Source organism: Myotis davidii, unplaced genomic scaffold, assembly GCF_000327345.1.
Source record: "Myotis davidii unplaced genomic scaffold, ASM32734v1 scaffold217, whole genome shotgun sequence".
Taxonomy (NCBI): domain Eukaryota; kingdom Metazoa; phylum Chordata; class Mammalia; order Chiroptera; family Vespertilionidae; genus Myotis; species Myotis davidii.
In genome coordinates this window covers 6493191-6515890 of record NW_006290034.1, presented here as the reverse complement: position 1 = coordinate 6515890, position 22700 = coordinate 6493191, and the positions used below count along the sequence as shown (strand labels likewise).

General features: G+C 37.8%; 1 protein-coding gene across 3 annotated transcripts in view; it reads right to left on the bottom strand.

Moving 5' to 3' along the window:
- The window catches only part of RAP1A (RAP1A, member of RAS oncogene family), a 60059-nt gene extending 37460 nt beyond the window's left edge, over positions 1-22599 (bottom strand). Inside the window, exon 1 of one of the 3 annotated variants that reach the window (XM_006763007.2) lies at positions 22528-22599. Coding sequence is in view for 1 of the 3 variants with exons in the window: in XM_015563437.1 (XP_015418923.1) it covers positions 14662-14675 (14 nt within the window). In the remaining 2 variants the exon portion in view is untranslated. Of the gene's footprint in view, positions 1-14661; positions 14736-22527 lie in introns of those variants that run through there. The other 2 variants (XM_006763006.2, XM_015563437.1) reach the window with 2 other exon arrangements.
- Positions 22600-22700: the final 101 nt, after the last annotated feature.

Sequence of the window (22700 nt, the reverse complement as noted above, 5' to 3'; positions counted from 1 at the left end):
CACATATAGAAATTTTTTGATATTTGCAACCATAGTAAAACAAAGACTTATATTTTTGATATTTATTTTATATATTTAAATGCCATTTAACAAAGAAAAATCAACCAAAAAAATGAGTGCGTGTGTCACCTCTGACATGCGTGTCATAGGTTCACCATCACTGCCCTATAATCACATATTCCAGTTCCTTGAACTAAGTCTCTCTCTCTCAACCACACACAAAATGTGTATGTATATGTATGGTGTATGTGTGTGCATGTGCATGTATCCTCCTGGCCTGTTTCTCTGGAGAACCCTAACACAAACACCTACTACAGTGTTGCTGAGAATAAGACAAAATCTGTTTCTGTTGCTTGCACCCAAAAAAATCTTAAGTACAATTATATACTGTATGTCACTGTTTGAGGAGGACAGAGTCCCCAAAGAGTTCACTGTGTCACACAATATGCTAATAGTTTAAGATCAATCTGGGAGTAGAATTTTTAAAGTTCTAAACCTGAATATTCTAGATCAGCGGTCATCCACCAGTGATCCGTGAGGTCCAAAAAGTTGGCGACCGCTGTTCTAGACTCCTTCAAAGTATGGGGAAATTGAGAAATGAAGGCATGCTTAAGAAAGGGTGTCTACAGTTGTTGTGCAGGTTCCTTTACTCTACTTCAGGGATCAGTAAACTATGACCAGCAGACCAAATCTGATCCACTGCCTATTTTTGTGTGGCCTGTAAGAATGGCTTGTACTTACTTTTTAAAAAATATTTTTATTGATTTTTTACAGAGAGGAAGGGAGAGGGATAGAGAGAAACATCGATGAGAGAGAAACATCAGCTGTCTCCTGCACACCCACTACTGGGGATGTGCCCACAACCAAGGTACATGCCCTTGACCGGAATCGAACCTGGGACCCTTCAGTCCGCAGGCCGACGCTCTACCCACTGAGTCAAACCAGTCAGGGCAGCTTGTACTTTCTTAAATGCTTTTTAATCAGAAGAAAAGGAGTACTTCATGACACATAAAAATTATGTGAAATTCAAATTTAAGTGGACACAGCCATGCTCATTTGTTTATACATGTGGTCTAAGGCTGCTTTTGCCCTTTAACAGCAGAATTGAGTACTGCAACAGAGACTGTATGACCCTAAAAACCTACAGTATTTATCATCTGGCCCTTCCAGAAAAGTGTGCTGACCCCTGCTTTAACTCATTGGAGAAAGCATTAAAAGGGTAGGATATGTAGAAAAGAGGGTAGAACATTTGTATTATTCATTAAGTATTTGCCATGTACAAAATACTGCTTTGAGCACTGTACATCTATTAAAAATTGTAATCTTTGCAACATACCTATTAGGTGGAGACTATCATCCCCATTTTGTAGATGAAGCAGAGAGGCCAACACAAACTTGCCCACGGTCAACATAAATTACAGAACCAGGACTACAACTCAGGCAGGCAGTTTGGCTCTAGCATCTGTGTGGTTAACCACAACACCACACTGCTTTATCACTCATCTTGTCTATTGAATCTGTCCTACATTAATGATGCTGATTCTCCCTAGAACTGAAGTGTGACACTCTATAGTGAACCCACACTAGAATAAATGATGTCTGTGGCGTGCACTTCGTAGAGAACTGGAAGGGTTACAAAGACCTGTGCCTATCTTCTTTCTCGAAGGCAGAAAGCTGAGGAATCCAACCTCCTTGGCTTCAATCATTGCCTTTCCTCAAACCATACTGGAACCCAGAAGCTCAGGCAAGCTTGATGCAGGCTAAGATAAAGCATGTACTCTTCCCATGTGTCTTGCCTCATCATCATCAATTAAACAAAATCTCTGAACTGTGGAGCCAGGATATGGATATTTCTCAAATCTTCTCCATTAATTCTTTTGTAGAGCTCAGCCCAGACTGAGACCCACCACTTTTCTCCATTCAAGGATAAGAATGGTGGTTAAAAAAAATACAGGTGATGAGAAGAGCAAGGGTAGACATGGAGGAACTTGAAAAACCTTGTCTGTGAAAATGAAGCTTTTATTTGGTGCCCCAGCACGCTAGTAAAGAACACTTCTAGTCTTCATGTATCACCTCTGTATCTGACAACTTAAAGGGAAAAAAAGCAGGTATGAAAACAAAACTAAATATTTCTGTATATGCATGTATTCTTAGATAGGAAATTCCTATAAGGACACAGAGCAAACTTAAAACTATCATATTTTCTTCTTTGTACTTTTTACTCGATCTGTATTTCTTTATAATGTATTGTTTAAAAATAATGAGTTTATTTTTAAAAGTGGGAATAAAATGATGTTTAAGGATTACTTTAATTATACTTTGAATAGGAAAATTACTAAATAGCTAGTAAAAATTACTTGATGCTTTCTTGAAAAGCAGTTTACTTTTTGTTGGGACACAAAACATAAAATCCGCCACTTCTATGTGCAGTGAAAATGTGTACTATAAACAAACCTACTAAAGAAACTTTTCCACCAGATGCCTGTACTGAAAGTCTTACTGGGTACTAATTTATCACAATACTTTGTGTGAGGGGAAAGTATTTTTAAAAATGAGAAATAGTAAAATGGAAACATTTACAAATACCAATGCCTATCACACATTCTAACTTTTATAATCAATAATAAACTCACATAACATTTAGTTAAAATCAAATATCCTCCTGTGGACTATTCATTTAATAGAATTTGAAGTTTCCGATATGGCTTCAGGCTTCAGAAAACCAAGAATTAGGCAATGGGGGTGGTAAGGCAGTATCTAAGCAATCAGACATGCTTGGCCAAAGGTTTAAAGTCATAAGGATCTAGTGCTCAAGCGTGGGTTGTCATGCTTGCTGCTGTCATCCTGAGTAAAGGAACCAGTTTCACAAGATGGTCAAGTTAAATTCTGCACCAAAGAATAAAATCTCTAACCTGGTTAAACGGCAAGCCTCAATAGACAAAAAGTCACATGTGAGATGCCAATTTTTTAAAACATACCATGCAAAAAACTACCACTATCATGTGGGAAAACACTTGTTTATCCACTTTGCTAGATGAAGAACCATGCCCCAAAGCAAGGGAAACCTCTGTAAGAAGCATAATAAACAAGCTATGATGACAACTCAACTCTAAGAGGCTACTCTCAGGAAACAGTCCTGTCTGAATTGCCCAGGTACTGAATATCATTTATTATCTATATATATAAAAGCCTAAGTGACAGTTAAAGACCAAACGACTGGAACGACCAGACAACCAGCCAGTAGCTATGACCCAGACCTTGCTGCCCTTAGAGCCCCGAATCTGGTTCACCTGCACCTGGACCCAGACAAGAGGGAAGAGGAAGCCTGATTCCTTGTGGAACTCGCCATTAGTTAGCTTGCTGCTGGGGCCAATCTCCTGCAGTCCCTCCCACCTGGCCAGCCGGCCCCCCTGATCACCCAATGGGGGGAGGGGGGCGGGGCCATCCAGCCAACCTCCTGCACTCCCTCCCCCTGGCTGGCTGGCCAACTACCTACGGTTCCTCTCCCCCAGCAGGCACCCCCACCCATCGGCCCCGATCGTTGGCCAGGCCGAGGAACCCCACCCGTGCACGAATTCGTACACCAGGCCTCTAGTATTTATTATAATTAGTGGTAAACTGATTCTTTGAGAACATTAAAGCCATTTGAAAGTCTCATTCAAGCATGTGTCTAAAATAACAAGGTTAGCTCATGATAGAATCAGCTGCCTCAAAAAATTAGTGTTTTTCTAAACTGAAAAACCTTTCTACTTTGATAAAGTGTAATTTTTTTCAATGTTTAATGGTTTTCCATAAAGAAATCTGCTTGAATCCTGCAAACACTAATCAGATTGAGGCTGTAAAAGTCAGGTGCTGATTCACAGAAGTGCTTCTTAATATAGTGTTCTGATATTTTTGAGCTTTACGAGACTGTAAGCCTCAGAGAAATGCCTGAATAATTCTGAAGACAATATGTAAAGGAACTCTGTAAAAATTAGCAGGAACGTATAAGATATCTAAAATAAGGACATTACCAGTAATGCAAAAAGAGATAATATATCTCCTCCTAAGAGGAATAAAAGTTAGAGAGCAGAGAGAGTATGTGCCTAAGATACTTCAATCAATAAACCCAACATTAAAAGGCATCTCTGATAGAAACGTGTAGTTCCAGATATTCCCAGAAAGCTCCCAGCTCAAAAGCTTACTTGTTCACTTTGCAAGTCGGGTGCTTTTAGGGTTCTGAATCACTGCCAGGCAATAAAATGTCTCAAGCCTAAACATGAAAATCCTCAAAAATCTGTATTATTCCGATCTAGTTAAAATACATGTACTTGTCTTTAAACAAACAAACAAACAAACAAACACCCCAAACTAGCCAAACTTAAAACTGTAACTTGTAATCTGAAAAAAATACAGGCACATCTGCTTTCTTAATGTAACATTTCCTATATCCAGATATAATAGTCAAACAAAGAAATGAAAAAGAAGAAAAAGCCTAAAGAAAGCCTCAAGCATATAAAGTGCTTCCAATTGTTAAATAACCCAGTAATTCTGCCACAAATGGAAATTTATGGTACAGAAAAACACATGCAAACAAAAACGTATGTCAAAAACAAAAAGCCTAGGGGAAAAAAGATCTTTCACTAGAAGAATGAATAAATTACTGTACATCATACAGCAGAATATTGCTAAAAATAGTAAGGTAGAATTATATATAGTGATTTGAAAAGATGACCAAAATACCTTAAGCAAAAAAGCAATCTGCCATAGTTAAAGGTCAATCTATTATTCTTTAATAAATATTCACATTAACAGTGGAAGTCCTTAGGAAAAGGGACTTTCATTTTCTAAGTTATACATACCCCAAATCTTAAAATTCAAATATAATGATATTCACAGCACAGCTTTTATAGTAAAAAATTAAAAACTATAGGGAATCACTTAAAGAAATGATGGCAAATTCACTTAACGGAATACTATGCATTGACATTATTTATCCATTAAATATGACACTATTAAAATATATTTTTCATGAAAAATCACAATATATTTCTACAAGGGAGCATAAGATATTATGCATCTGATCTCTTTTTTTTAAAATAAAAAATATATGCATTGAAAAATCACTGGGAAAGATGTATACGAAAATGTTAACAAGCTGGGAGTGACTTTTCTTTTAGCTTATTGTATACATTCTCAACAGGGGCAATATTGCCCCCAAGTGGGTGAAAACTGGCTCTTGGGTGGGTGGGTGGGGGGGAAACAAAACAAAAATCCCTTAACTCTTTTAGTGTATAAAACACAGTTTAATATACAATAAAGGAATATATAGTACAACTGTGGTATGAAAATTTCATAAGGGGGACAGTTAAGAAAAAAATACTTTAAAAGGCTGGGTGGGGGGAGGAGCAAGTGATGATAACAAATAACTTGAAAAACACTTCATCAGAATCATTGGGGCGGGGGCCGGTGGGTCGCCTGGAGAAGTAAACTACAGATTCCTGGCCCTACTGCAGACCTAATATAATCAATATTTCCATGGATGGGGCCAGTGGCTTTTATCAAAGGAAGCATATTTATATCACTCCATGTAAAAATTTCATGAAATCCAGACAGGTTTTAATTTGGTTTAAGAAATTTTTTAAATTATATATTAACGTGAAAAATATAAAATAACCCAAGTGCCCAGAAATCTAGGAATCCTTGCTAAACTCCTCCCTTTCCTTTATGGAACTTGAAGATTCAAATTTCTTCACAAACCAATCAAACATACCCCATTATTCATTATCTTACTGGGCATAAGGCAATGTAAAGAATATATAAGAAATAAGCAATATTTATAAATTATGCCACTAAACTCACTTCAATTAAATCTGCAAAAACCAGCATTAAAAACTGGCTTTCTCAAGGCACCATTATTCACACAGAAACACAGGTTTTAATCCCATGATGAAAATTAAACAAGTTAGGGAACCAAAGTCACTACTGGGTAATAACTGGGATGCTCAATTCTCTAGTTCACATACTTATTTGGCATGCCAGTCTTGAATTATGCAAAACTGTCCCTACACCAAATTACAAATCTCCCATGTTAAATATTGAGTCTAAAACATTAAACCACAAATGCCAAGATTAATTGTATACATAAGTAATAAAACTAAGTGCATAGCTAACAGTCCCACTTAACTAACGGAGAATACACAGGGTTAGTCAAACCAGTGAATGGATGTAAAGCAGAGACTATTGCTCCAGTCCCTAGAGATCTTCTACTCTCAATTTCTTACAGACATCAATGCCAACTTGTTGATTGTAATAATAATAATAATAATAATAATAATATTTGAGTGCTTTTTGTGTGTCAGGCATACTTATTTAGTCCTCAAACATGTATAAAAAATAAGTATACCAGGCATACTTATTTAGTCCTCAAACATGTATAAAAAATGGGTACTGTTCTTTTTCCATTTTACAGATGAGAAAAAACCACGGAGAAATAGAGGTGCAGTAACAACTGATAGGTACTATATGCAAACTTCCACGGAGTGTTTTGCTTGCTGACCACAAATACATTCTTATGACCAAATATTCAAAGTGATACTTGGCATATTACTCATGTAAATAAGTTTATATCCTATAATTAAATAATTATCCATAAAACAGTATATAAATTAATGTAACTGAGGCAAACCTGAGTTAGAAGAATCAAACAAAAGTCTGTCTTCCTATCAATGGTAAAATACTTTTCCCAAGCTCATTCCCTACACCCAGAAAATGGCAACCTAATTTTGCTTGTTTATAAGTACAGATTTTATCATTACATAATTCCATCTCAGGAATACACTGTTTATTAATTCATTTGTAAAGCCGTTATGTCCTAAGAATCTTCATCTTAAAAGCTTTACTAAATTTAATTTCATATTCTATAATAAATTCATTTTAGACCTTTCATTTTCTAATTATAAGATACATGAATAATGTATAAAGTTCAGAAAAGACGTTTAAGGAGGAAAATAAATCACCTGTAATCCCAATTCAAGATAACTTTGATCTTTTTGGTATTTCCTTTCAGCCTATATTCTACATATGAATAAACATTTTGTAAAAATAAGAACTGCAATCACACTATGAAAACACTGATAATCAGCTTTTTCTCCCATAACAATACAGAAGTTTTTAAAAAATAGTGCAGACAAATGCAATTACATGACTGATTTTCTACAAAGCACTTTGGACCAAAAAATAGTTTGTTATACTGTGAAAATTAACCACAAGATGGAAACGTGATGGTGGGCCTTTCATCTAAAGAATTCACTCTCTTTTGGAAGTATTTGAATGTTTTAAAAAATAATTTTAAAGTTTTGCTAATTAAGTAGAATTTTCTTTGCACTACTAAAAAATTTCACAATTCCATCTTCAGCACGTCAACACACAGAAGACATTAAACACATGGCTATGGAAGTGTTACAGTTGCAAAAGACCAAAACGGTGACCATTCACTGTAAACACAGGCTGAGCCCAGCACATTCGAGCCTAAGCAGAGCCAGCTAAGAACACCACAAGTGATGATTCTTCACTTCCAGTGTCAAAGGCCTATTTGCTTACACACACAGCAAGCAGATGGCCCTGAGTATGTCACAATCTCAAACTTGTTCTGTATGACAGAAGCCCAAGTCTAAAGCATAATGGGAATAATAGAATAACTACATCATCTGTAACCCTCCTGCTCAAGGTTTCAACTGCAGACTTTGATTGATCCTTGAATTATAATGCTATCATATTCCAATGTAAAAATTATGACATTTGAATATAAGAAGTTACTAAAATTTATTTAAAATTCAAAGGGATGTTTTACAATGGAGTTTGTTCAAAGTGTGCTGTTCAATATTCAAAAGGCACACTTTTTTTCAAGAAGTATACTATTTGACCAATTTTGAGTCACTTAAGTTCCAGACTTATAACATAGACGTAAAAGAAATACCATCAAAATAACTTAATATTGAAAAATATAAACAAACAACTAAATATGGGTTTGAGACATAAGATTCAACTTCCAAACTCACTTGCACATGGTTTTTAAGTTAATCTGATTTTTTTTTTTTTTCAGATAAGGAGGGAGAGGGAGAGAGCGAGCCTCCTGCACGCCCCAATGGGGATCAAGCCCAGAACTTGGGCGTGTGCTCTGACCAGGAAATGAACTGGGATCTCCTGGTTCATAAGTCAACATTCAACCACCAAGCCACACCAGCCAGGCTAATCTGATATTCTTAAATAATAACACTTACATAAGTTCTACCACATTGATACTGGTAGTTTATATGCAGAATCTTCTGAAGCATGATAATCTCATACCAGGGGGTTATGTATGTCATTACTAAACTGATTATACAGGGTGGGGCAAAAATAGGTTACAGCTGTATGTGAAACAGAGTTTATTCTTATTTTCCATATGAAAAACTGTAAACCTACTTTTGCCCCACCCTGTATGATTAGAATGGACAGCAGAGGGGTAAGACAAAAGAGCAGTCTAAAAATGCTATCATATAGAAAGCTAACAAAACACACACAAACAAAAAACAAAAAGAGCATTTTGAGGATATCAAGAACCCAAAATATCATATAAAGTTATGTTATTTTTTGTTTTTTTTAATGGATTAATTTTAATTTAAATGCCAGTCACCATGTGAAGTTTTTGTTTGTTTTTAATATATTTTATTGATTTTTTACCGAGAGGAAGGAAGAGGGATAGAGGGTTAGAAATATCAATGAGAGAGAAACATCGATCAGCTGCCTCTTGCATACACGCTACTGGGGATGTGCCCGCAACCAAGGTACATGCCCTTGACCGGAATCGAACCTGGGACCCTGCAGTCCGCAGGCCGACACTCTATCCACTGAGCCAAACCGGTTAGGGCGTAAAGTTATGTTTTATAAACATGTCATATTATAGCCTTAGTCTCACATCTATAAACAAATTCTAAAATATGTCTACAAAAACTGCCCTCTTCGTTCTAAGTTTATTGTAATTTCTACTCAAACCAACATGACAGATCCCTACTTCATGAGTGTCATGATTTGTGAGAGTCATCAAATCATCTCTGAAGGTCCCTATAAGCCACCATATTAACCTACAGGGTTCTTTCTACTCATTCAACATTAATTTATCTCCTCAGAGCCCTCACACTTCACCAATTTCACTTCCTTTTGTAAAAATAAATTTACTTCCCACAATCTAGCATAGCAACTTCCACCTGCAAATCCTGTAAACCCTTCCTTTTGCAGCCTTCCACTAAAATAGTTTCTTTCAATCTCTCGATTATCTGCATCTACTTTCATCCCTGGTATCCATTACTGTTCCATATTCATTTAAAAGAATTCTAATCTTAAATTTATTAAGATATTGAATCATTAAAGAATTAGAAACTGTATAAATATGCAGTTTAGAGACTCACATTACTAGTCTGTCCAGGTATTAACATCAGTTGAAAATAATACTTGTCACATTATGTATTTTAACCCTATTAAATTATCAGATCATATTTCTGAACAAACCACACTTTGTTGTACTAATAGAAAACAGAAACACATGCCCCCCACACAACTGAAATAGAGATTAGATGGTCAACTAATGTTGGCTACATAATTATTTTGACTACTGTTATATAATTTTATTTCAGACAACTACAGTAAATTTTAAAAAATTAAGAGATACAAACAGAACCAAAAGATGACATCCTGAATGTGAAAAGAAGGGTCTAACGCAGATATAACATTACAGACTGATAACATTACATACGACTTAGTTAAAATCTAAGTGAAAGTGATGCTTTCCATGTCTCTGGTCTTTATTTCCCTCTTCAGGATTTTTACTGTGTGATTTATTTTAAGTAACTTAAACCACATGAGAGAAGAGGGACTTTTGTACAGAGAAAAAGAAAGGTGAATTCAATTGTTTGTGAAAAATGTTCTAGACTCATCTGAAAGAAAAATGTTGTTCTGCACTGAAGAAAAAATTATTGAGTTAAAGGCTGTCTTCTATCATTCACCTACTGATCCATTCATTCACTAAAATTCATATTCATTCATTCATATTTGTAATGAACATTAATTCATATTCATTCATTCATACTTGTAATGCAGGCAAAATACAAATATTTATTGATCATCTATTTTATGCTTTTCTATGGCAGTCCCTGCTTCTGGTAGTTTACTGTCAGCATTATTCCCTATAGAAATTTTAGTTTATTTTTCTTTTCTTTTTTTTTATTTTGTTAATTTTCATAGATTATATAATTACTTTGAGTTTCATCATCTGTAAAAAATGGACAATATCTATTTAAAAGATTTGCTGTGCAGATTAAATGAGATGTAAGGGCTTTACCTTCAAGAAAAGGCCCTATGCTCTTTTATTTCAACTTTTTGAGACTAGAATAGAAAGTCTATTCATGTTTCACACACTTCATATGTCAACTCACGTAAAAAATAAATTTTTTTTAAATTTCTGCTTTGAGGTATAATTAACATATAAAATTGTGAATTTTCTTATAACAGTGTATCATGAGCCACTCAATCTTATTCATAACTTATTTTTCCTGCCAAAATGCAAGCAGACTTCTAAGAATGTAAGACATACATATTGGGAAGGCCACAAATGCCAGCATAGTGACAGTGCCAAAATGGCCCAGACCAGGGAAGCTCCTACACTCAGCTATGGTTGGGGAGGAGGAGGGAAGGGTAAGAGTAATCAGCCTTAGGGGAGTGGCTGTAGTTCTGATTTCTGTTGACAAACAGAAATATCTTCGAACCAATTCGAAATAGACTCAACTAAGATGTTATAGTTTGAGACATTAAAACACTCTTTTGACTCTCTGGAGTCCCTTTAGTAAATGAAGTATCACTCAGTTGACCAAATCTGGGCTTTTGAAGTTTCATTAGAAAAACACAGTATTTATAAAAAGTAACACACGCTATCCCCAATATTATCTATAATAATAAAAGCATAATATGCTAATTAGACCGGATGTCCTTCTGGACAACCTTCTTGATGAAGCTGGGGCTGCGAGGGAAGCCCAGATCCCAGGAGCCAGAGGGAAGCCAGTGCCGGCAGCCGGGGTGAAGGAAGGCCTACTTTTGCACAAATTTTGTGCATCGGGCCTCTAGTGTGCTATATTTGCTTATTACAGTCAAGTGCTGCTTTATGATGGGGATAGGTGCTGAGCAATGGGTCATTAGGAGATTTTGTCATTGTGCAAGCATCATAGAGTGCACACAGGGTGCACTTATAACACCGAGATGGCATAGCCTCCGACCCACATAGGCTCTAAGACTACACACCTGTCCAGTAGGTAACTGTAACACAATGGTAAATATTCGTATAGCGAAACACAGAAAGGATAGAGTACAAATACGATATAAAAGATGGAAAATGGTGCACTTATATTGGGCACTTATCATGAATGGAACTTGCAGGACTCGAAGTTGCTCTGGGTGAGTCAGTCAGTGAGTGGTGAGTGACTGTGAAGGCCGAGGACATTACTGCACGTAACTATAGACTTTTTTTTTTTAAATTAAGTGCATGTTTGCTACACAAAATTTTAAAATTACACGAGATTAAATCAAATGCAAGGCAGATTGATGCAATCAAGAAACGAAGTGAACACGTGAAATGAGAGGCTGCTGCCAGCATAACCTGGCATGCTGTTTTACAGCAAACTTTTTTATAAGTAGAGAGAGTACACTCTAAAAAAACAATTAACAGTATAGTAAATACATAAACCAGCAACCGTTCATCATGATCAAGTATTCTGTACTGTACATAACTGTATGTGCAGCAGGCTTGTTCACACCAGCATCACCACAAACAGGTGAGTAATGAATGCATTGAGATATGGCTGTCACTAGGCGGAGGAATTTTTCAGTTCCATTACAATTTGATGGCACCATCATTGGTGGTCCATCTCTACAGAAATGGTGCATGACCATAATTTAAAAATATTTTCAAATACACTTTTAAAGGAAAGAGATTTGAATAAAAATTAACAGGACTTTATTTCTGAGTTTAGAAAATATTTGAAAACTAAAAGAAACATTTAGAAAGGTATAACAAATCAATGCTTTAAAATATGCAAACGTCTTGAAAGTATCACAAACCAATGGGGGTTGCTTCTTTTCTCAACTTGCAATATTAAAGACAGTGAGCAGATAATTCACAGCTGCAGAGAGTTTACTTATGAGTCAAAAAGAAATATTAATATCAATCTTTAAGCTAATTTGCTTACGTATTATTCAGCCAAGTGGGAAGTACAATTAACATAGAGCTAGAGCCAGGTACCAGAATGACTAAGAATGGCATGAGCAAACTAATTTGTTTGTAATTAATAAATTAAGGGGAAAGGAGAGAACTTCTCCATTCTAAGTTGCTTACCAAACTAGAAGTCTGTACTTTACTTTTCACTTCTGCTCACACAACTGATGCTTCTAAAGTCTAGTCACATTCACCAATGCTGGAACGACCACACACTGAAGAACTGCACTGTACACTGACATATTTTAAGATAGCTCCAGAAGTACCAATGTCTAAATGTGAAGGTTCCCTGTTAACTAAGAACTCAAAATGCTAAATAAGTAAAATTTCTAAAGTTACAAATTTGTCAAAGGAATAGCACAAGCATGCTTTTCATTAATGAAATAACAGGAATTTTTACCTTTCAATTTTTAAAAATAGGTAGCAACAAACAAAGTGTATTGAGTCCTATCTTCTCTCAGACATTGTCTACCTCAATGGAGCCTGTATTTTAGACTCAAATTCTCTTTTGACAAACTGGGTACACTTAAAGAGCCAGATTTTCACAACAGTGACTCCCAGCAACTCCCCTCAAAACCTTCTTTAGTTTCCTTTAAACTCTCAGATCCTGCCTTACCTGTATTATTACCAGCCTCCTTGTTTCCAGTCTGTTTCTTCCTCAATTAATTCTGAACTCTGTAGCTAGATTCATCTTCCAAAAGATGTCATTTTCCCCCTATCAAAACTTCTTGCACTCCTGAATAAAGTCTATACTTCTCAATCTAGCATTCAATGAGTTCTTAAGCCTAGCTAGCCCTAATCAATCTTTATGGACTTAATGCCACATTTACTAATTATATAGGCTTAGGCTTCTGTCAAATCAATCTCCTGTTCTCCAACTTGTCCTGAACTTTCTATCCTGGCTCATGCCATTCCTACCAGAAAGCATGTCTACTACCACCCTGGCTGGGTAGCTCAGTTGGTCAGCACATTGTCCCAGTGTGTCAAGGTTGTGGGTTGCATCCCATTAGGTCACATACAAGAATCAAGCAATAAATGCATAAATGAGTGGAACAACAAATCGACGTTTCTCTCTCTCCCTCAAAAAAATAAATAAAAATAAATCGATAAAAAATACAAATAAAAAGAATATCTACTACCACTCCCTTCCAGCTGCCATTGCTCAAGGCCATTTTGCATCTCTCAAGGCCATTTTGCACTGTCATGTAGGCAAGGCCACACAAATGACATCTCTTGCCCCACCCACCAAAACTGGCAAAACAAAACACAAAAAATAAATTTAACAATAGCTAGTTTTTATTAAATGTCGACTACATGCCAAGCAGTCTTACACAATATTTCTAATCCTCTCAACAATCCTATGAAGTAATTATTATTCCCCTTTTAAAGATGAGAAAGCCAAATTTCATAAATATCAAATCATATATATTTAGCAAGTTACCTTAAGTTACATACACAGTAAGTTGCCTCAAATCATGGACTTAGTAAGTGGCAAAGCAAGGATTTGAACCTAGGTTGCCTAACTCCAGAGCCACTGCTCTAAACACTAAGTTCTGAACCATGTGACTAACCCATCCATATAGGTGAAATAATTTTTTTACATAAGTTTTACTACATGCTATAAGCTTTCTCAGGTTTGTCATTTTAGTAAAGGGAGAACTTTAAAATGCCATTTTTTCCCAATAAAAAACAATGCTCAAATTGTAACCTCAAGGAGTATCTTTTTATGGAACACTAGAGGCCTGGTGCACGAATTTGTGCACCAGTGGGGTCCCTCAGCCTGGCCTGCGGGATTGGGCCGAAACCAGCTCTCTGACATTCCCTGAGAGGTCCCAGATTGCGAGAGGGTGCAGGCCAGGCCAAGGGACCCCACTGTTGTATAATCGGGGCCAGGGAGGGACGTGGGAGGTTGGCCAACTGCAGAGGGACCGTGGGAGGGCTCCAGAGCATGTCCAGCCTGTCTCGCTCAGTCCTAATTGGCCGGACCCCAGCAGCAAGCTAACCTACTGGTTGGAGCATCTGCCCCCTGGTGGTTAATGTACATCATAGCGACTGGTCAACCAGTTGACTATCTGCCCCCTGGTGGTGAGTGCAGGTCATAGCGAGTGGTTGAGCGGCCTTAGCATTCATTAGCATATTACACTTTGATTGGTTGAATGGACAACCGAACACTTAGCATATTAGGCTTTTATTATATAGAATTTTTACCTAAAATATTTTCAAAGAAATTCATTCCAACCAACTTTTTCAAAGATGACTACAAATTACCAATCATACACTATGATGGTTTTACAGATTATTCATAATCTGAGGATTTTGTGGTTCCCACCCAAGAATTGTAAAAGATATCTATCAAATTGGCAAAGATTATAAAAACTGATCTACTCAATGCCATTGAAGGTGCAGTGAGACAAACTCTTATACACAGGGTAACCACCCTCTGATCCAGTTATCCCACTTCTGAGAATCTATCCTAAAGAAAGAAAGAAAAACACAAAGGTGCAATCAAAGACAAATGTACAAAAATGTCTGCCCCAGTATTATTTAAAATTAGAGATCCGGTGCACGGATTCGTGCACACTCAAAGGAAATTAATTAGAAGGTGGCCAGTGGGGTGAGACAGGCGGGACATACCCTGGAGCCAACCTCCCATGGTCCCTCCCCAGCCAGCTGCACCTAGGGAGACACTGGGGCTCGAAGGGCATCTGTGGAGTGAGCGGTGGGATACCTTGGCCTGGCCTGCGGGGACTAGGCCAAAACTGGCAATCTGACATCCCCCAAGGGACCCCAGAGTGCAAGAGGGCACTCTGCAAAGTTGCTGTCGCTTGGCAGCTCCTGTGTTGAGAGTCTGCCCTTGGTGGTTAGTGCGCATCATATCTATTGGTTGGAGGGTCAAACGGTCACTTAGGCTTTTAGATAGATAGATAGATAGATAGATAGATAGATAGATAGATAGATAGAAATACTATAAAGAATTGACCTAAAAATCCCACACTAGGTTGAACAGCAATATTCTATTCAGAGAAAAAAGTAGGAGCAAAACAGCCTATATAAAAGCATTAATTCCAATTTTTAAGAAAAAAAATATGTACATGCAAGAAAAAACTAGAAAAATGTACTAAATGTATTAAAATGTTACTATTAAAATGTTAGTAGTAATTATCTCTAGGTGATAGGTTTATAGGTGATTTTCAATTACTTCTTTCATTTATGTTCTTTTCAAAATTTACCACAATGGAACATAAATTACTTTAAACAGGAAAACAATGTTTAAGCAGTTATAGCCACTGAAAATGAACCTAACAAGAACATATTACTTGGAACAGAAACTACATTTCCTAGTGTAAAGAAATCAGCAAACTTGTTTTGTTTCCAGCTTCTATTACATTCACATTTACCTTTAGATAGTGTAAAGAATGTTATCCATGACTCAGTAGCATTCATGGAATTACACAGGTTCACTAAAAGTCAGCCAATACTCCAACAGAAAGCATCACAGTTAAGTGAACTGTTTTACTGTATGCCTATTGAGAACTAGTGTCCTGGTGCATGAATTCATGCACCAGTGGGGTCCCTCGGCCTGGCCTGCGGGATCGGGCTGAAACTAGCTCTCCGACATCCCCCGAAAGGTCCTGGATTGTGAGAAGGTGCAGGCCCAGCTGAGGGACCTCACCGGTGCACGATCAGGGCTGGGGAGGGATGCAGGAGGTTGGCCAGCCTGGGAGGGACTGTGGGAGAGCTCCAGGGCATGTCCAGCTCATCTCGCTCAGTCTCAATTGGCCGGACCCCAGCAGCAAGCTAACCTACCGGTCAAAGTGTCTGCCTCCTGGTGGTCAGTGCATATCATAGCAAGAGGTTGAGCATATCATTAGCATATTATGCTTTGATTGGTTGAACAGCTGACTGGACACTTAGCATATTAGGCTTTCATTATACAGGATAATAAACATCCAGTTAATCCTAACTCAAAACATGCAAAATGGAAAAATCAGAAAAACTATTCTCATTTTGTAAATTAACTAAACATACTGTTGTTGCCTTATAAGTACATCACAGGTCTGAAGGGGGGAGGAACTTGAAAATAAAGCTGGCAAACTACCGACATTCACTAAAAATGCACAGTGATGCATTTGTCTATATGCACATTTCTGTCCTAGTGGATAGTTAACTTCAGTCACAGGATAACTTTAATCAGTGTAGAAAAAATATTAAGCTGGACTGCAAAAAAACCCACACAAAAATACACTCACATTAAACAAAATTAAATTTGCTAGCTGAAAATGAAAAAAGAACCAACAACAACAAAACTTCCCACAATGTGACATATACGCAGAAAAGCAATTTGAAAAATAAAAGTCTTGGACAGAAGTAAAATAGGCAGTAGAAAGCAAATAATTTTTATTTTACTATGTTTTAAACAAATTGGAAACTGGTTTGCTCTAATACTAAAAAGCTGTTAAAAAAAAATAAGACCACAGAAATAGCTGTTAAGTAGCTAAGAGATCATTTAAAATAGTTTACTTAGAAAATGAATATACGCCCTGGCCAGTGTGGCTCAGTTAGTAGGAGCATCATAAAATCCACCAAAAGGTCTTGGGTTCCATCTATAGTCAGGGTACATACCTCTCCCCCGCTTTCCCTCTCTCTAAAAAAACAATGAAAATGTCCTTGGGTGAGAACTTAAAAAAAAAGAAATGGCCTGGCTGGTATGGCCCAGTTGGTTGGGTGTCATCCCTGCACCAGGAGGATGCCAGTTCAATTCCTGATCAGGGCACATGTCTGGTTGTGGGCTCGATCCCTGGTAGGGGGCATGCAGGAGGCAACCAATCAATGTAGTGCTCTCACATCAGTGTTTTTCTCTCTCTCTCCCCCTCTCCTTTCCTCTCTCTCTAGGAATCAGTAAACCATTCTATAAATAAATAAGTAAGTAAGTAAGTAAAACAAAGAATAATATTATCCAGAGACAAGGGGCGGGGGGAGGGGTGTTAGAGATCAACCAAAGGACTTGTATGCATGCATCTTAGCATAACCAATGGACACGGACAATGGGGTGGTGAGGGATTGCCCTCAGGGGTGGGAATGGATAGGGGGGGGGAATCAATGGGGAAAAGGAGACATATGTAATACTTTAAACAATAAAAAAGAAAATGAACATGATTCTATTTTAATTCTAAAATGAAAATACAAAATTTATTTATAGAACATGTCAGGTTCTGACAACAAAATTACTAGACTAAATTCCTTAAATAGAAACTACAGTCCTCACATTTCAGTTTCCATCAAGGAGCCTAACATCAAACATCGTTCAATGACTAAATCTAAAATCTACTAATGAGATTATGCCACATTTTCATCAGCATATGATGGAATTTAAAAGGTATTTCAAAAAGCATCAGTGATTTGGGCTAGATACTGAAAAGTACATAAAATCCAAGATAGTGTTATAATTCCAACTGCTAAAATAATTAAGTTATGTTGCTTGCTTAATGTTTTATATAATACTCGTCTAGAACAGAATGATTCTATTTGTAAATGAATTTAAAAATATCACTGAAAATACAGTGAATGAATTTACTCTCTGGATTACACATCTGACAAATCTGAAATGTTCAATCTGCAATAAGAGAGAATTTCCTACTATTGCTTACTTAGAATCTCACAAACTGCATTTGGGATTTGTCCAAAGAAACAGTTGTAGCCAGTTATTTGTGCCTCTCTTACAACCAGAACAAGTGAATACAACATTATATTGCAAGCAAACATGAATGTTATAGATATATATACTTAAAGAGTTTAACATAAGGTATTTCAAGTTTTAATTAATCCAACAGTGTCTTTATCAGTTTAGTATATTCCTATTCTGAAACATGGCTTAATTTAAATATATCTTAAAACCTAACACGGGATTACATATTTAATTCCAAATTTGGTTAACTTTACCATTCCACACTTTGAACCACTCTCTATCAATGTGAACTAAATAGACTAGAGATAGGAAACTATATCAGGGAAAACTAGATATGCAAAGAATTATTTTCCCCAGGTTTATCTAGTCTAAATTTATACAGCCTAAATAAATAAGTCATTAGTAAAACAAAGCCATTAACTTTTCTAATGATTGAAGTTAATTTCATAGAACATAATATTCAATCCTCCACATATATATCACAGACTTCTGAAAATTATATAAAGTGTTTCTTTTAGAGCACTTATAAAAGTACACTATTTCGTGCTTCAACTTTATCTTAATCATCACATACAATTTCCTTTTTTTATTGGTACATGCATGTACCTTCTACCTCAAAAGGCCTATTTTCAGCAGAAATGAGAGTATGGCATAGTTCTCTATTGAACTGCTTGTTGATCTGAGTATCATGATAGGCTAAGCTTATACTAGTAGCTTCACTACTCATCTGGATCATTTAACTTGGAAACAAACTGCCCTCTTAACCAGTCACCTCAAAACTGTGTAAAGGGGACTGGACAGAGAACACGTGAATCATTCAGTGCAAACCCATAACCACCATTACAAAAATTCAAAATGTAAATGGACCAGTATTATCTCTGTGAACAGAGTGAAAAAGCACATAACATCTACCCCAAATTTCGTGCATAAAAAAGGAGGAAAAAATGGATGCTTCATCTATCTCAGTAGGAGAGGGAGAGATAGAAACATCAATGACGAGACAGAAACATCATTGGCTGGCTGGCTCCTGCATGGCCAACCCTGGGGATTGAGCCTGCAATCCAGGCATGTGTCCTGACCGGGAATTGAGTGGTGACCTCCTGGTTCATAGATTGACACAACAACGGAGCCACACCGGCCGGGTTGTATTCATAATTTTAAACTCACCACTCCATTGATATATAAATGCTACATATGAGATATTTTTACTGAACTTCTAAAATGAGAATTTTATAACTGGGAGCTTCAGGAGTTATCTGAGGCTAAATTAAATGAACATTTGCAGGGTCCCTAGCATGTACAGACACAGTGCTAGGTGCTTGCAGGTAACTCTATTAGTTCAACCCACTCTCCCAGGTCATGGCAAATCAAGCCATCTGGATTTCAGAACTAGAAATGCTGAGCAATGCCCTCACTGTGGTATGATTTCTATCAAAACAGACTGGTAACACCCTCCTTTAAAAACTAAATAAAATTTCAAAGCTGCTATGCAGATCTTATTTAATAGAAACAACAGTTTCTGTGTTTTGAGTAACTATAAAGAATTACAACAATTTAAAAATTCAACTGTGAGAGTCCTCAAATAAGTACTAGTTGCATAATTTATTGCAAAGAAGAAAACAGGGCTGTCACAGTTGTAAAATTCTAAAGATACACAGAACAGAAATCAAACTGCAGATACCATTTTAAAAATCCCTTTGTAAGAAAAAAAATTATCACTGAAAAATTAAATGCTTGCTTAGAATGCCGATTTGTATATAAAAGGTCATCAATTGCCCTCTTAACCAGTCACCCAAAACTGTGTAAAGGGGACAGAACAAAGTTCATGAGTATGAGTGAACACTGGCAAGATCTGAAGTTGTTTAACTATCAGATTAAAAATTAAGACGGAATGTAAAGTTCCCTGAGGGCAGAGACCCCGTCTAATTCATCTCTCTATCTCTAATCATTAGCTAATAATAAATGAACTCTAAATGAGCTATTAGAAAATTAAACCTAACAATCTAAAATTGTTTTTAAAATATTAAATAATAATACTCAATGCAGGTGACATTGGCATGAAACTTAAGATCAACAACAGTGGCTATCACTTTAACTAGTACAACCTACTCTTTGAAGGAATTCACAGATACAACACCAAGAACACAAGTATAGCCACATACTTTGATTCTGTAGTCCTTCTTCTGGAAATCAATCCCAAGGAAATATTTCAAAAGAAAGAAAAAGTTGCATACACAAGTGTTCGTTTTGTTATTTTAACAGGGGAAAAGGAAACTACCTGTATACCCAACATCAGATAGATTCATAGTAAACTTGAAAATTCTTGACTAGTCTACAAGGCCTTATGGGGGGGGGGGGGCCCAACTACTTCTCTAACCTCAAGTTCAACTCTCACTTTCCCTCTTGTTTCCTGACCTCTTAGTTTTTCTAAAAAAGGCAAAGTACACTGAGGGGTCTTTGCACTTGCAGTTCTCTCTGCTTGTAACCTTCTTCCCCAAAAGCACACACCCTCACTTCCGTCAGGTTTCGGGGCTAGTCTCATGGCTTCCCACCTATCCTTCCCCGACCCTGTTTCTCTATCCCTCACCTTCTCTGCTCTTCTGCACAGCTCATAAAACCTGGCATACTCTTTATGTATGTGGTGATGGCCCCTCTCCTGATTAGAATACACACTCTATGACAGTAAGGATTTTGTTTTATTACAACAGACCTTCAAAAAGCACTCGTTAAATTAACATTGAGTGCTGATACAATAATTATTAACTACATGAAATACCATACATATTAACAAGCTTGGAAGAGAACAGGAAAACTGAATCGTTTGATTTATGAACATTCTCAAGTGCTGTTCGTATTGCTCAGAAGTTTATACAATAAAAATCGTAAGTCCACCATGTTTATGATTTTGAGCTTCCGACTGTAGCAATCTTATTTCCTTGGAAGTCATTAGTAACTGTTACTGACCTGGTAACAGTTATTAAAATGAGAACTTTGCCCCATAAAACTGCAGTAACAATCACTCTTAAGTCTTGTTCCCAAAGACACAAAGTTTAATCTGTAAGTGTAAATACTGTCATTCTTAAGGGCACACAGAAAATAAAGGCTTTTGAACAACTTTAATATGGAGCTGAATACTACTCAGTTCCATCATAATAATAAACTTTTGAGACAAGTTTCCATGGTTGGCTTTAGAAGGTCCTTGAAGCTGAATACAAAATTTTCTGCATAAATGCCTATTACTATTTTTTCTGCGGTGCCTATATATTTCATTATATTCTCAAAGGTATCAGTGGCCTAGAAAAGGTCAGGAATTACTATTTTATATCTGGGAAGTGAAATGCAATATTCAAATGTAAGCTACTTCTCAAAAGAACAGAAGATATGTAATACCTAAGCACATGTTTGTAATCAATTCATTCAAGAAATACCGAGTGCCTACATATGCCACGCACTGTAGGATCCTCAAAAACGTCCATCTACTAGTAATCATAGTTTGCAGTACATAATTCAAAATACAGAAGAAACAAGATTCACTGAAACACCAGAATTAAAAAAAAAGAAAAAAGAATTTCAACCAACGCAAACATAATTTCAAAACAGTGTTACAGAAAACCATAATAAAGACGCAAAAAAGAGCTCGGGACCTGACCTAGTAGTGCTTTTTATGTCAAAATGTGGCAGATTATCAATTACATCAAAAGAAAAGAAAAACTACACAGACGCACGCCCACCCCCACACGCTGACAGGAAACCAAAAGAAAGTTTCCAAATCCTGTTTCCAGCAGCATCCCTTCTGAGGCTGCCCTTCAGCGACTGCGAAGGTAGGAGCCCCGGTGAGCACGGGGAGCTGCTACCCGACTCGGGCTGTGATTAAAAACAGAACGCGCCCTCCTCCCACGCCCAGGAAGCAGCACACTGCGGCCACCTGTAAGGACGTGGCCCATTAACCTCCTGCCCTCTTACTCTCCTTTCATTCCTTATGCCCTCCTCCCTCCAAAGCAATGACAGTACGTCCCTCCCCCCAAAAAACACCTAACTGCTCACGGTAATTGGCTCCAAGGAGTCAAAAGGCCCCCTAAACTCTGGTTCTTCGCCCTATGAGACCACCCCCCCCTTTTTTAGGCACAAGTGTCTTCCCGCAGACCTTTTCCCCATAGCAGTCAATTACACAATTCGGCTTAAGACACTGTCCCTTCACTTCCTGAGTTGAGGGGGCAAACGACACCCCTACCAGCCCCAGTTGGAAGGAAGACAAGAATCAGGCGGACCTCGTCCCTAACAACATCCAGGGAAGCCGAGACAGACCCCAGGAAAGCAGCGCCGACAGGGCGGACACGCGGCGTGCTGCGGAGGACACCGGGGAAGGAGGGCGGGAAAGGGGCCGGGAGGCGGAGAGGGATGAAGAGATGTCAGCCCGGCGCACGGGGGGGATAAAGGGAGCGGGGACCCTGGACCCGGGGCCACGCTGCCGCCTCCCCTCACCTCCTAGCGCAGGAGGGGGGACAGAGAATCCCCTCCACCCGCCACCCCTCTCCGCGTGCCCCCCAAAGGGAGAGCTGACCCGAGTCTGGGGACAGGCAAGCGGAAAAGAGAGGCGACGTCCCATCTCCCACATCGCCCAGGCGGCGCGGGGCGAGGGCACCGGCCGGGGAGATGGCGAAGGAAACGGGCTAGTGCCATGACACCTCCGGGAGTTGCAGGGTGGGGGACACAATGTCCTCTTTCTCTCCCACA